The following is a 14,513-nucleotide window of genomic DNA, read 5'->3' on the forward strand; positions in this document are numbered from 1 at the left end:
AAAACATCATTAGGAGCTTGGTTTAAAAATATTACAATTCTTTTCTAACAGTTGACAAAGTGGAATGCGCCAACGCAGTGCGAGAAATAGAGAGCATACCGTCGTTATTCATTGACCAGGCAGGGACGGCCGCAAGTGCCAGTAGCAGGAAGACGATGTGGGTCCTCATGATTTCTCCGTCGAAATGCAACACGATGTGAGCTCGCTGTGTGTCACCGAATTGAACCAGAAATGTTATTTTTATGTCATGCTGGCCCGTCAGGGTGTGTTTAAAACATCTCAACCATCTGCCCTATCAACTTCAAGGTGGAGTTCATCATCATTATTTATCTCGCCCTTGCACTCCAGCCTGACACTAATATGTACAAGTAAATGTTAATACAAGCTCCTAAATACTCGGGGAAGCGCTTCAAAACAAGTTTGCTGTGTTTTGGGGAATTCCATGCAAAACGGCAGCTACTGTCTTGTTTTCTAATCACATTTCAAATTGTAAGCGGCAGCAGCAATATGTCACATGACTGATATGCAAATCAGGTTTAATCATCTCTCTGTTCAGTACAGAATGAACATTTTGGTGTGCCTTCTCATGTTGGGTGAAACTTGGCATCAAATTTTGGTGATCATTTCAAGGACAGGTGTCAAATTCCAGTCCTTGAGGACCGGTGCCTTGCACGTTTTTCACACACCTGCAACCCACTTGATTTGATTGGGCAGGATACTTAACAGGCTGCGTCAGAACTTGCTGATGAGCTGTTCGTTGGAATCAGGTGTGATGTAGCCGGGAGAGATTGAAATCATGATGGAAAGCGGCCCTCTAGGACTGGAGTTTGATACCTATGATTTAAAGGGTACCCGCGGAAGTGCCTAAAAACAAGTTTGGTGTGAAACTTGGCGTCATAGTTTTCTGATCATTTCAAGGGTACGCCTTGAAAATGGGGTGTGAGGATTTGTTTTCTAATTCCCTGCGGTGGTGTAGAACTGTGCCACATTGCGCTGATTTAAGGAATCCGAAAGAAAATTCATGCCAAATAGCTGTATACTGAAGTTTACACAAGCTGGAATTCGGACCTTTTTGGTTTCTAAAAAATAATTCGCCTCTAAACCAGGGGTGGGTAAAAATTGGTCTGATATTTAGAAAAAAAATCCATACATAAGCAGTGTTACAGTGTTTGTATTTACTCTATCGTTAAAAAAACGCCCCCGCGAGCTGTCACCTTACCGTGGTGGAGGGGTTTGCGTGTCCCAATGATCCTAGGAGCTAAGTTGTCGGGGGCTTTTGCCCCTGGTAAGGTCACCCATGGCAAACAGGTCCTCGGTGAGGGTCCAGACAAAGCACGGCTCACCAAACCCCCTTATGATGCTCAAAATTATTGGACCACGGTTTCCCTTGCCCGGACGCGGGTCACCGGGGCCCCCCTCTGGAGCCAGGCCTGCACCCATGGGGCTCGGCCGGGCACAGCCCGAAAAGGCAACGTGGGTCCCCCTTCCCATGGGCTCACCACTTATGGGAGGGGCCAAAGGGGTGGGGTGCAATGTGAGTCGGGCAGCGGCAAGAGGCAGGGACCTTGGCGCTCTGATCCCCGGCTACAGAAACGAGCTCTTGGGACATGGAATGTCACCTCTCTGGCGGGGAAGGAGCCTGAGCTGGTGTGCGAGGCAGAGAAATTCCGACTAGATATAGTCGGGCTCACCTCCACACACAGCTTAGGCTCTGGTACCAGTCCTCTTGAGAGGGGTTGGACACTCTTCCACTCTGGAGTTGCCCAAGGTGAGAGACGCCGAGCAGGTGTGGGCATACTTATTGCCCCCCGGCTTGGCGCCTGTACGCTGGGGTTCACCCCAGTGGACGAGAGGGTAGCCTCCCTCCGCCTTAAGGTGGGGGGACGGGTGCTGACTGTTGTTTGTGCTTATGCACCAAACAGCAGTTCAGAGTACCCACCCTTTTTGGAGTCTTTGGAGGGTGTGCTGGAGAGCGTTCCCCCTGGAGACTCCCTCGTTCTGCTGGGGGACTTCAATGCTCACGTGGGTAATGACAGTAAGACCTGGAAGGGCGTGATTGGGAGGAATGGCCCCTCCAATCTGAACCCGAGCGGTGTTCTGTTACTAGACTTCTGTGCTCGTCATAGATTGTCGAGAACGAACACCATGTTCAAACATAAGGGTGTTCATATGTGCACTTGGCACCAGGACACCCTTGGCCGCAGTTCGATGATTGACTTTGTAGTCGTGTCATGGGATTTGCGGCCGCATGTTTTGGACACTCGGGTGAAGAGAGGGGCGGAGCTGTCAACTGACCACCACCTGGTTGTGAGTTGGCTCCGATGGTGGAGGAAGATGCCGGTCCGACCCGGCAGACCCAAACGTATTGTGAGGGTCCGGTGGGAACGCTTGGCAGAATCCCCTGTCAGAAAGAGTTTCAACTCCCACCTCCGGCAGCAATTTGCCCACGTACCGGGGGAGGCGGGGGACATTGAGTCTGTCATGTTTTGTGCCTCCATTGTTGAGGCAGCCGATCGAAGCTGTGGACGTAAGGTGGTCGGTGCCTGTCGTGGCGGCAACCCCCGAACCTGCTGGTGGACACCGGCGGTAAGGGATGCTGTCAGGCTGAAGAAGGAGTCCTATCGGGCCTTTCTGGCCTGTGGGACTCCGGAGGCAGCTGACAGGTACCGACTGGCCAAGCGGAATGCGGCTTCGGTGGTTGCCGAAGCAAAAACTCGGGCGTGGGAGGAGTTCGGTGAGGACATGGAAAACGACTTCCAGACGGCTTCGAAGAAATTCTGGTCCACCATCCGTCTTCTCAGGAGAGGGAAGCAGTGCACCACCAACACTATTTATAGTGGAGATGGGGTGCTGCTGACCTCGACTCGGGATGTTGTGAGTCGGTGGGGAGAATACTTCGAAGACCTCCTCAATTCTACCGACACGCCTTCCTTTGAGGAAGCAGAGCCTGAAGACTCCGTGGTGGACTCACCTATCTCGGGGGCTGAAGTAACCAAGGTGGTTAACAAGCTCCTCTGTGGCAAGGCCCCGGGGGTGGATGAGATCCGCCCGGAGTTCCTTAGGGCTCTGGATGTTGTGGGGCTGTCATGGTTGACACGCCTCTACAACATTGCGTGGACATCGGGGACAGTGCCTCTGGATTGGCAGACCGGGGTGGTGGTCCCCCTTTTTAAGAAGGGGGACCGGAGGGTGTGTTCCAATTATAGAGGAATCACACTCCTCAGCCTCCCTGGTAAGGTCTACTCAGGGGTACTGGAGAGGAGGGTCCGTCGGGAGGTTGAATCTCAGATCCAAGAGGAGCAGTGCGGTTTTCGTCCTGGCCGTGGAACAGTGGACCAGCTCTACACTCTCTACAGGGTCCTTGAGGGTGCATGGGAGTTCGCCCAACCAGTCTACATGTGTTTTGTGGACTTGGAGAAGGCGTTCGACCGTGTCCCACGGGAAGTTCTGTGGAGCGTGCTTCGGGAGTACGGGGTACCGAGCCGCTTGATACGGGCAGTTGGGTCCCTGTACCACCGATGTCAGAGTTTGGTCCGCATTGCCGGCAGTAAGTCGGATTCGTTTCCAGTGAGGGTTGGACTCCGCCAAGGCTGTCCTTTGTCACCGATTCTGTTCATAATTTTTATGGACAGAATTTCTAGGCGCAGTCGGGGCGATGAGGGGATCCGGTTTGGTGACCTCAGTATTTCAGCTCTGCTTTTTGCAGATGATGTGGTACTGTTTGCTTCGTCAAGCCGTGATCTCCAACTGTCATTGGAGCGGTTCGCAGTCGAGTGTAAAGCGGTTGGGATGAAGATCAACGCCTCTAAATCTGAGACCATGGTCCTCAGTCGGAAAAGGGTGGAGTGCCCTCTCCAGGTCGGGGAGGAGATCCTGCCCCAAGTGGAGGAGTTTAAGTATCTTGGGGTCTTGTTTACGAGTGAGGGGAGGATGGAGCGAGAGATCGACAGGCGGATCGGTGCAGCCTCCGCTGTGATGCGGACGCTGTATCGGTCTGTCGTGGTGAAGAGGGAGCTGAGCCAGAAGGCAAAGCTCTCGATTTACCGGTCGATCTTCGTTCCTACCCTCACCTATGGGCACGAGCTGTGGGTCGCGACCGAAAGAACAGGATCTCGGATACAAGCGGCCGAAATGAGTTTCCTACGCAGGGTGTCTGGGCTCTCCCTTAGAGATAGGGTGAGAAGCTCGGCCATCCGGGAGGGACTCAGTGTCGACCCGCTGCTCCTCCGCGTGGAGAGGAGCCAGATGAGGTGGCTCGGGCATCTGTTTAGGATGCCTCCTGGACGCCTCCCTGGCGAGGGTTTCCGGGCATGTCCCACCGGCAGGAGGCCCAGAGGACGACCCAGGACACGCTGGAGAGACTACGTCTCCCGGCTGGCCTGGAAACGCCTGGGCATCCCTCCGGCAGAGCTGGAAGATGTGGCTGGGGAGCGGGAAGTCTGGGCTTCCCTGCTGAAGCTGCTGCCCCGCGACCCGACCCCGGTTAAGCGGCAGATAATGGTTGGATGGATGGATGGTTAAAAAACAGCTTTGTAATAAAGCAAAATGTAAATATTTTTTTTTCCGTATTTTGGGCTGGCCAGTGGCCCTTCCAAACAATGTATGATTGGGTGAAAACAAAGAAGTGAGAAATGAGATAACAAATAAATGGTAATGTGTGGCAATTATTTTGGAAGCTTGAAGAGATTAACGGCATTTCATTTAGTTTCGATGCGGAGATTATTGACTTGAAATTCATAAAAAAAGGCTGATGGCGGTGCATATTTAGGAATATTTACATTATATAGAAAATCTTTCAGATTTTAGGCAAATAACCTTGCCTCACAAGTGTGCCCACCTCGCTTGATGAAAGCTTTCACAAACATGTTATGAAGACACATGGAAACATTTTTAAATGTTTTTAAAATTTTATTGCAAGATTTGAAACTCCTTGGAATCTTCCTCCAAATCAGCTCATTTTTGGAATCTCTGGGTCAGCTTGTCATTAAGAATATTTTCCTTCTTGATTTGACTTCTTCCCCGGTCCCTTGCTCGGACTCTTCCTCTTCTTTATCTGCAATGAAATTGGAGAACTTTAGTTTATTGTGGTTAAAATATTCATTTGCACCATTAATTCGCGGTTTGGATTATTAATGAATGAAGATCTTCTTTAATGTTGACGGGAAAGGAAGTGTGTTTGTAATCAAACACCTGGTTGTCGATCATGTTTTTTAAAAGGTGTGAGTACATTCACTTTAATCAAGCCTGTTCATCAATTATCTTGAGTACAATAATGAAACTTAAGTCCGTTTTCTTTTTCTTTTTTGTCTGGTGTGCCTCCCAAATATTCCCTCTGATGTTTAATGAGATGAAGAAAATTAGATCAATTATATCTGACATTTGGCACACCTCAGTCATAGACACACATCAAAGTCTCACGTGCTCATAACAGAAAAGACAGAAATGTTGCCATTTTTGCCTTGACGCAAACATTTTTTAGCCATTTTCCAGATCTCCTTCAAAGACAGTCGTTCTAAAGATTTTGTACGATTGCTACCATTTTGGAACGACATCTACTTGATAAACAGGCGATACAAAATGCCAAGCGGCAGCATGATGGATCCCAACGATGACTCACCTTCCACCCCATCTTTGTTCCCACTCCCTGTTGGAAGAAACATAAGCATTCATTTCTCATTGCTTCATCAGAGTTGTCCGACCTCTCAAATTTGTAGTGCACCCCACTTTTTCCCCCCATTATACATCATAGGTGTCAAACTCATTTTTGTCACGGGCCACATCGTAGTTATGGTTTCCTTTGGAGGACCACTATGACTGTGAACCAATACACTGCAAATTGATAACTCATTTTTAAATCAGAAGCCAGGAAAACTGTCTTTGTTCTCAGCTTTTTCAATCTTTTAAAAAGGGAGTTGGTAATTAAAAAATGCTTACAATATCTAAATGCTATTAAAAGTGACGCCAATTTGCAATTTTTGGTATTTTGCAAGAAGCATGAAGTCGGCGCACATGCTTTGGCAGGCGGGCCACATTAAATGATGTGGCGGCCCGGATGTGGCCCCCAGGCCTTGAGTTTGACACATTTGATCAGAGTTGGGCACTTTACTGTGTATTGCCGCTCGATCCTCCGTCCACGATCTGGGCACCTGTTAGAGTAAATGTACATAAGTTATCCCATATTTACGATGGAATATATATATATCTATGTGAAAATGAATGCTTCAAAGGCAGTCGTTCTAAAGATTTTGTGTGATTGCTATCATTTTTGAACGACATGTACTTTGCGATGCAAAATACAAAGCGACACCATAACGACAACCAAGGATGACTCACCGTCAACCCCAACTTCGTCCCCGCTTCCTGTTGGAAGAAAAGTAAACATTCATGTCTCATTGCATTGAATACCGTCAGTTTTCAGATGGCTCATTTTGAAATCAGAAGCCAGGTTCTTCTAGTAATTTTCAATCTTTTAAAGGGGGGGTTGTTAATAAAAAATAAAAAAAAATGCTTGCAATATCTAAATGTTCGAGTGCAAATATTTGATTTCTATACTCGCGGTACTTGGCCCGGTTAGGGTTGATTACAAGGATGGATGAAAACACGCTTCGGTCCTTGCCTTGTCTGTACTTTAAAAAAAAAATAAAATAAATTCTCGTCCACTGTCCCCAAATTGGGCATCCTTCTGGGACAATGTGACAGATCGTTCCGTCTGTGGGACGGGATGCCCTTCTCCGCATATGAATAATGAACGGAACTTCACACTCCATGGAAGAAATTTGAATAACATTTCCTGCTTGATAAACAGGTGATACAAAATGGCGAATGGTCACATGACTGCAGCTCGTAGCAGATTGGTAAATTTGATGACTTACCGGAGATGTCATCCTCAAATTCAATGTTCTCATCGGTGTCGGTCTCTGTTGGAAGAAAAATAAACATTCACGTCTCAATATTGTGCCCACCATTACTTTTCAGTGTGTAACAGCTTCTTGAGACGATTCCGTTTTCCCGCAAATGAATTCAAGCAGAGAAGCTGCAAATAAGAGGTCCTGTGTTCAAATGAAATTTGAGCAGCTGAGATGCTTTGGGTTGGAATAACTTTTGATTTTAGCAAATACAACCTCTGTAAATTCAAGAAATGACTCTTGTCAGTGTTTATAACCTATAAAATGTTGAGAAACACTGCTGTGCATAATAATTTGGAACAGTGCATTAGGAGATTGGTTTAAAAATGTTCAGTTGTGAACAGTTGGTGACTTGAGTGCCACTTGAATAAAGTATGAACACGAATCATCAAAAAAACAAAAAAACATTTACATAACAAAGAAGAATGCCCCAATGCAGTGCGAGAAATAGAGAGCTTACCGTCGTTATCCATGGACCAGGCAGGGACGGCAACAAGTGCCAGCAGCAGGAAGATGATGTAGGTCTTCATGATTTCTCAGTCGAAATGCAGCACAATGTGAGCTTGCTGTGTGTAGACCGAATTGAACCAGAATTTATACATCTTGCTGGCCCGTCAGGCCTGTTTGAAACATTTCAACCATCTGCCCAATCAACTTTGAGGTGGAGTTCATCATCATTATTTAGCTCACCTTTGCACACCAGCCTGACACTTAAAAGTGCAAGTACTATGAACGGACATTTTTATCTTTATCTTTATCTTTAAAAGGTAATTATAGGATCCTAAATACCTGCGGAACCGCCTAAAAACAAGTTTGGTGTGTTTTGGGGAATTTCATGAGAAACGGCAGCAAAGAACTGGTCTTGTTTCCTAATCACGTTTTAAATTGACAGCTGCGGCAGCAATGTGTCACATGACTGCCATCTGCAAATCATTTTCTTTTTATTTTATTTAATTTTCTCTCTGTTCAGATAATGCCATCGAATGTTGGGTGAAACTTGGCTGATCATTTCAAGGGTACGCCTTGAAAATGAGGCGTGAGAACTCGTTTCCTACGTCACTGCGGTGTTGTAGAACTCTGCCAACATGCTCTGATGGAATGAATCCAAAAGGAAATTAATGCTGAATAGCTGTATGCTGAAATTTACACAAGCTGGAATTCTGACCTTGTCTGTTTGATGGGGGAGAAAAATCACCTCTAAACTAGAATCAAACCAAAATCTAAACACAAGCAATGCTACAATGTATTTTAATGTATAGTTAGAAAATAAAAACAACAAAAAAAACTGAATATGTATTATTTTTCAGGATTTGGGGCTGGCCAGTGGCACTTCCTCATTAAACTTCATTTGACTCCAACTTCAGACCTCAGTCACTACACCTCACCCCTTAACCCAGTGCTTCGCAAATAGTGGGGCGCAGTGCGATACTGAAGAGGGTGCATGTGACTCTGGGGAACATGCTTTTTTCCCCGTTGTATGACAAAGTGTAATTGCACATCCCCTCCAGTAGTTGGCGGTGGCGCTCTCCTTGTGTGCAGCGAGTATTAACTCTACGGTGTAGGTTTGTTTTGCAATGAAAATGCTATTATTTATAGTTGCGGCGTAGTGGGGGGGGGGCGCAAAATGTTTTCCTCTTGCTGGGGGGGCGTAACAGAAAATAATTGAGAAGCACTACCTTAAAGGCACACATGACACACCATCGTGTTCTTGCTCTGACTGCTTGTCCCAATGTATAGTAGCAACTTATAAAAATCATTCTTTGCACTGTTTTTTTTATCATGTTTTTATACAATCCAGTTTTTCTTAATTAAAACCTTGTAACCATTAAAGTAACAAAAAATAAATAAAAACTAGAAACAAACTTGCGGTGGCTCGTTTTGAGGCTGGAACAGATTGAAATTTCATTGAAAACACAAATATGAGCAACGGCTATTACCTTAAAGACTTGCGTGTTTGTGCATCCATAAGGTGAGGGACAACGATGCGTTTATTTTTTTTTCACAAGTGATTCAATTATTGTCATCAAATTAATTATGGCTCATGGAATATAACGAATTATGTATCCAAAAATAATAAATGATTGTAGCAAAATTAGAATAACATATTATTTTCATCTTCCTCAGAATCGTCCTCACATTCATCCATCCCTTCGTTTTCCGTTGGCTCCTTGACTCGCCATTAAGAAACTTTGGACGTGTACATTGCGTGTTGATCAGCCTCTGGCTCGAACACTTCCGCTTCTTCAGCTGCAAAGAAATTGTTACGCTTTTGTTTTTATGGTTCAAATATTCTTGTGATGTTGCAGTCGGGATGCATGTTGCGCGACTTCTTGGTCGTTGCTTTCTGTTCAATAAATCTAGATAAATAATAATTGAGGTCTTGCCGCAAAAGATTTTAGTTTTGAAGCGAGGAATTCCTTAAACACCTGAAACTTGGTTGGCTTTTCTAGTCTCGGGTCCAAACCTCCCAAAATTCATTTCGACCATGGTGGATGTTAATTTTTTCTTTTTGATGAATTTAGAATGAAAGAATAAAATAAACGGGTGGATTTGGCACATTTCGTGAGTAGACGAACATCAAAGGTTCAACAACCTATGCCCGAAAAGACACAGATCGGCTGCCATTTTGTTTTGAAGCGGACATTTTGTACATTTCCACGGTCCCTCAAAGACAAACTGGTCTAAAAGATTTTGTGCGGCCACTAGCAAATTTGATTCATGTACACTAATGGCTCCATTTTTTTTCCTTGAAAAGTGATGGCTTTGGAGATTTGAGGATTCTGTCCATCACCAGTGATGCTCAAAAAATGCGTCAGAAGTCAGGTATTTTGCTTTGAGGAAAACTTATGAAGTCCATGATCTATTTAATCTGTGGAAAAAATAATTAACAGAAAGGTAATGCAAAATGGTGAATGGAATGGCAGCTGGTCGGCAGCTAACTCACCATCAAGTCCAAACAAGTGTGTCTCCATCTCCTTAAATATAGTCATCAAAAATAATTTCATTTCCCGAAATTTCTTCCTTTCCTGAATTTTCTTCAGCTCCAAAAATTTCTTCATCTCCTGAACTTTCTTCAGCTCCCAAAATGTCTTCATCTCTCAAATTTTCTTGAGCTCCAAAAATTTCTTCATTTCCTGAATTTTCATCGTCTCCTGAATTTTCTTCAGGTCCCAAAATTTCTTCAGCTCCCAAAATTTCTTCATCTCCTGAATTTTCTTCAGCTCCAAAAATTTCTTCATCTCCTGAACTTTCTTCAGCTCTCAAAATTTCTTCATCTCCTGAACTTTCTTCAGCTCCGAAAATTTCTTCATCTCTCAAATTTTCTTGAGCTCCAAAAATTTCTTCATTTCCTGAATTTTCATCATCTCCTGAATTTTCTTCAGGTCCCAAAATTTCTTCAGCTCCCAAAATTTCTTCATCTCCTGAATTTTCTTCAGCTCCAAAAATTTCTTCATCTCCTGAACTTTCTTCAGCTCCCAAAATTTCTTCATCTCCTGAACTTTCTTCAGCTCCGAAAATTTCTTCATCTCTCAAATTTTCTTGAGCTCCAAAAATTTCTTCATTTCCTGAATTTTCATCATCTCCTGAATTTTCTTCAGGTCCCAAAATTTCTTCAGCTCCCAAAATTCCTTCATCTCCTGAATTTTCTTCAACTTCCAAAATTTCTTCAGCTCCCAAAATTTCTTCATCTCCTGAAATTTCTTCATCTCCTGAATTTTCTTCAACTTCCAAAATTTCTTCAGCTCCCAAAATTTCTTCATCTGAAATTTCTTCATCTCTTGAATTTTCTTCAACTTCCAAAATTTCTTCATCTCTCAAAATTTCTTCATCTCTTGAAATTTCTTCAGCTCCCAAAATTTCATCTCCTGCCTCTAATTCTGCTCCAAGAGTTTCTCCCCAAACTTCGTCATCACTCCAAATGACTTTATCTCCCACGTTCTTCCTCTCTGTTGAAAGAAAAATAACAATGATGTGTCATTGTTTTGTATGCCTTCATTGAGTTTTCTGGCCTCCTAAAAATAGCTCACCGGTGATAAGACATTGTGATTTTCTAAGTATGCTCTAGAAGTGATCATTTGAAAATGAAAACTCTGGCAAAGAATTATAGACATGACGTGCTGCACATTGATTTCCGTTTTCTAATTACGCTGAGAAATAATTCACCTGATCATTGTTTTCACATAAATGAATGGGATTCGTTCTTATTACCCTCCCGTATAATGCTAAAATTATTGAAGGTATGTGTAAGAAGTGTGTCGACCTTTACATTAATCACGAGCCAAGAAGTAGCTCTCAGTTTCAAAAAGCTTGGTGACCCCTGACATGGGATGACAGCATGTCGGCAGACAACGGTGACTCACCATCACACCCGAAGCAAAATTTATCTGAATCTTCCTTCCCCATCCCTGTAGGACAAAAAGTAAACATTAATGTTGCAAAGCATATCCGGCCTCTTAAATTTGTTTGAATCTAAAACAATCGGAACGTTAGTCCCGGTTCCAATTGATCCTCGAAACTCATTCCCAAGTATATCTGACCAACATGATTGCCTCATGGCTCACTGTCCAAAATTCCGGGTAGGTTTTTAATCAACTCCAACAAAAATAAATTTTAACCCACATTTGGTGGGTGTTAATTTAGAACTTTGCACATGAGGAGTAAGTATATGCATGAAATACGGTAATGAAGAAAGTCATCTCACCAGCAAATTGAATTAGTAACTAAACATATTGCATCTTAATGGGTGTGTGATAGAAAGGACAAGGATGCCATTTGCTGATTGATTTACGGCCAAAAGAGGGCGCCTCAAGTATCGATGACTGATATTGGCAGCCTTTGTGAGTACTTGATACATTGAAATCAACCGGAAATAAAATCGTTATTTGCCCATCCCTACAAATAAGGAAGGGACCTTCATAATCTTTGGAACAAATTTGAACGACATGGACTTGTTAGACGGGTGATGCGAAATGTCAAATCGCAACATATTGGCAGGTCATGACAGGTGAGTAAATTCGATGACTCACCCTTGATCAACGTTTCAGACTTGAAGAAATCCTTCAGCACACTCTCTGTTGGAAGAAAAGTCAACATTCATTTCTCAATACTATGTAGACCGTCATCAAAATTTCCGGCCTCCCAACTTTTGCGTCCTCCCCGTTTCGTTCCATCCAAAATAGGGAGCATACCATCATTATTGAAGGGACGAGCACTCACGGCCGCCAGCGCCTGTACCAGCAGCAGAAAGACGACGTGGGCCCTCATGATCTATTCTTCTGAATGTATCACTGATTAGAACCAGATATAGATTTCTTTAATATCACACTGGGTGTGTTCGAAACACCTTAACCATCCGCCCTGTCAACTAAAAGGCGGAGTTCATCCTCCTTCTTTACCTCTCCCTTGCACTCCAGCCTTATGACAGTATGTGCATTACTCAAATACAGTATGGGGAACCACCTCAAAACAAGTCTGGTGTGTTTTATGACAGATGACTGCCATATTCAAAGTTGGTTTATTGACAATTCACGTCAAAAGTATTCTATAAAAATACACCTCTAAACCACAAGTGGATAAAAATATAGATGCCTCAGTGCATCACAACCACGCAACCTTATTTTTGACCCTGCTCCCTAAATGAATCGAATTCGAGAACCGTTCCGTTTTGGCCGACGCCCATGCGCACATCATTCCGTCAGTGTCACACACAGTTTGTGTGTATATGTGTGTGTGTATATATGTGTGTGTGTATGTATATGTATATATATATATATATATATATATGTATATGTATATGTATATGTATATATATATATATGTATATGTATATGTATATATATATGTATGAATGTGTATATATATGTGTATATATGTGTATATATATATATGTATGTGTATGTATGTGTATATATATGTATATATATATATATATATATATATATATATTAGTGCTGTCAAGTGATTCATTTTTTTTAACTAATTAATCACCAAAAAAATCCATGATTAATTACGATTAATGACATTTTTCAACTACTATTTTTTTGCGACGCTTGGAACCGATATTTACTTGAATAATATCTTGGAATTGATGAAAAATTACCAAATATGAAGCTGTATTTAATTCAAAGATGATACATTTATATGGGTTCACACGTCACAGTCATAAAGACCCTCTTAGGGAAACCATAAATATGACGTGGCCGGGCGGCAAAAATGACTTTGACATCCCTGCCCGAGACGCACCTGGCTGCAATTGCCTTGGCTGATGTTTACGTGCGGCTCCAGTGCCAGAAAAGTGCTATTGTTTTGCTTGCCATCATTCCTCTATTCTCCGCACCTCACCTTGAAGAGTACTCCTGTCATGTTTTGTGCTCTTAGACTCGGCGTTCCAGAAATACTTAAGTTTTTGTATTTAAGTCACAGGTGTCTAATGACTGTCCTATGCAAATCAGGTTTAACCATCTCTCTCTTCAATACAGAATGAACTTTGTGTGTGTCTTTTAATGTTGGCTTGAAACTTGGTCTCAAAGTTTGCTGATCAAGCTCAGGTGTCAAACTCCGGTCCTGGAGGGCACCTGATTGAAATGAGCAGGATACTTAACAGGTTTCTTCAGAGCTTGCTTTTGAGCTCCTCTGAATCGGGTTTTGCAACCGGGAAAAATTTAAAGCATGCAGTAAAGTGTCCCTCCAGGACTGGAATTTGACCTATTCTTTAAGTGCTTTGGGGTTTTCCATTTCTTTCTTTTGTAGATAGTTTCTTTCGCATGTTTTTGTTCTTACTTTTTATTGAGGCTCTGTCTACCTTATTTGATTGTTTTGTTTCTTTGTGTGTTTCCGTGATCACTTTTTTTTTTTTGTCATCTTAGAACAACTAAAAGGCAATAACAACAAAAACTGTTGTCTCACAGACTTGTGTAACTTTTTGTTCGAATAAAGGGTGTTATTTTTCCAAACGTGTCGTGCTGCACTCTTTGGCCGGAGGCAAATAATCCACGTTAAAATCACATCAAGATCAGTAAACCTATAATGCAGTTTTAAATGATTTTTATTAAGGGAAAAAATATCTAAAGCTACCTCACCCTCTGTGTCAAAAAATAAAAAATTAATCCACCCACAGTTAAATCACAAATTAACTGTGTTTAATGTACCTCCACACATGTTCAGTTAAGAAATGACCAAAAAAAAGAATCTGACAAAATCAAGTAAGCCAAACGATTTCACAAAAAATTAAAAAAAAAAAAATCCACTATCCAAAGATATTTTAAAATGGATGAGAAATAAAGCGGTTTCAAAAGTTTTACAACGCTAAGCCATAATGCACAAAGGGAGGACAAAAAAACAAAACATTAACAGCCAGCCCACAAAAAAACGAAAGAATACAGAGGCAGCTCATTCGGGAGATCACCAAGGAACGAGGACAATACCTAAAGAACTGCGCGCCCTTATGCCAGTTAAGGTTCGTGTTCATGACTCAACAGTAAGGAAGAGACTCGGGGGGGGGGGGGGCAAATTAAATTTATGGCGAAAACCGTCGCTGACCCAAAAGTTGATGCTTTTCTGAAAAAGTATTTCAGAAAAAACATCGCACCAGCAGTCAAACATGGTGGT

General features: G+C 42.9%; 3 protein-coding genes across 13 annotated transcripts in view; 2 read left to right on the forward strand and 1 right to left on the reverse strand.

The window, feature by feature from the left end:
* LOC148330040 (arylsulfatase I) overlaps nt 1–14,513 on the forward strand; it is a 70,600-nt gene that overhangs the window by 29,644 nt on the left and 26,443 nt on the right. The window lies entirely within an intron of this gene.
* camk2g2 (calcium/calmodulin-dependent protein kinase (CaM kinase) II gamma 2) overlaps nt 1–14,513 on the forward strand; it is a 100,847-nt gene that overhangs the window by 29,639 nt on the left and 56,695 nt on the right. The window lies entirely within an intron of this gene.
* LOC148330046 (uncharacterized) lies at nt 8,871–12,290 on the reverse strand. Its single transcript, XM_088303981.1, has 5 exons — nt 12,095–12,290; nt 11,933–11,977; nt 11,267–11,311; nt 9,850–10,852; nt 8,871–9,152 (listed from the first exon to the last, which is right to left on the reverse strand). The coding sequence occupies exons 1-4, from the start codon at nt 12,168–12,170 to the stop codon at nt 9,882–9,884; spliced, it is 1,137 nt and encodes a 378-aa protein (XP_088160107.1). The 5' UTR covers nt 12,171–12,290; the 3' UTR covers nt 8,871–9,152; nt 9,850–9,881.

Source organism: Idiotropiscis lumnitzeri, chromosome 9 (genome assembly GCF_059441095.1).
Source record: "Idiotropiscis lumnitzeri isolate Australia: NSW breed Sydney's pygmy pipehorse chromosome 9, RoL_Ilum_1.0, whole genome shotgun sequence".
In the NCBI taxonomy this organism is placed as follows: domain Eukaryota; kingdom Metazoa; phylum Chordata; class Actinopteri; order Syngnathiformes; family Syngnathidae; genus Idiotropiscis; species Idiotropiscis lumnitzeri.

Bases quoted from the DNA above. Each gene is read 5' to 3' on its own strand.
- LOC148330046 (XM_088303981.1), bottom strand. From the start codon at position 12,170: ATGAGGGCCCACGTCGTCTTTCTGCTGCTGGTACAGGCGCTGGCGGCC. The intron at 11,978-12,094 runs GTATGCTCCCTA...TTCTTCCAACAG, and splicing joins TCGTCCCTTCAATAATGATG to AGAGTGTGCTGAAGGATTTC. The intron at 11,312-11,932 runs GTGAGTCATCGA...TTTGTCCTACAG, and splicing joins GTCTGAAACGTTGATCAAGG to GGATGGGGAAGGAAGATTCA.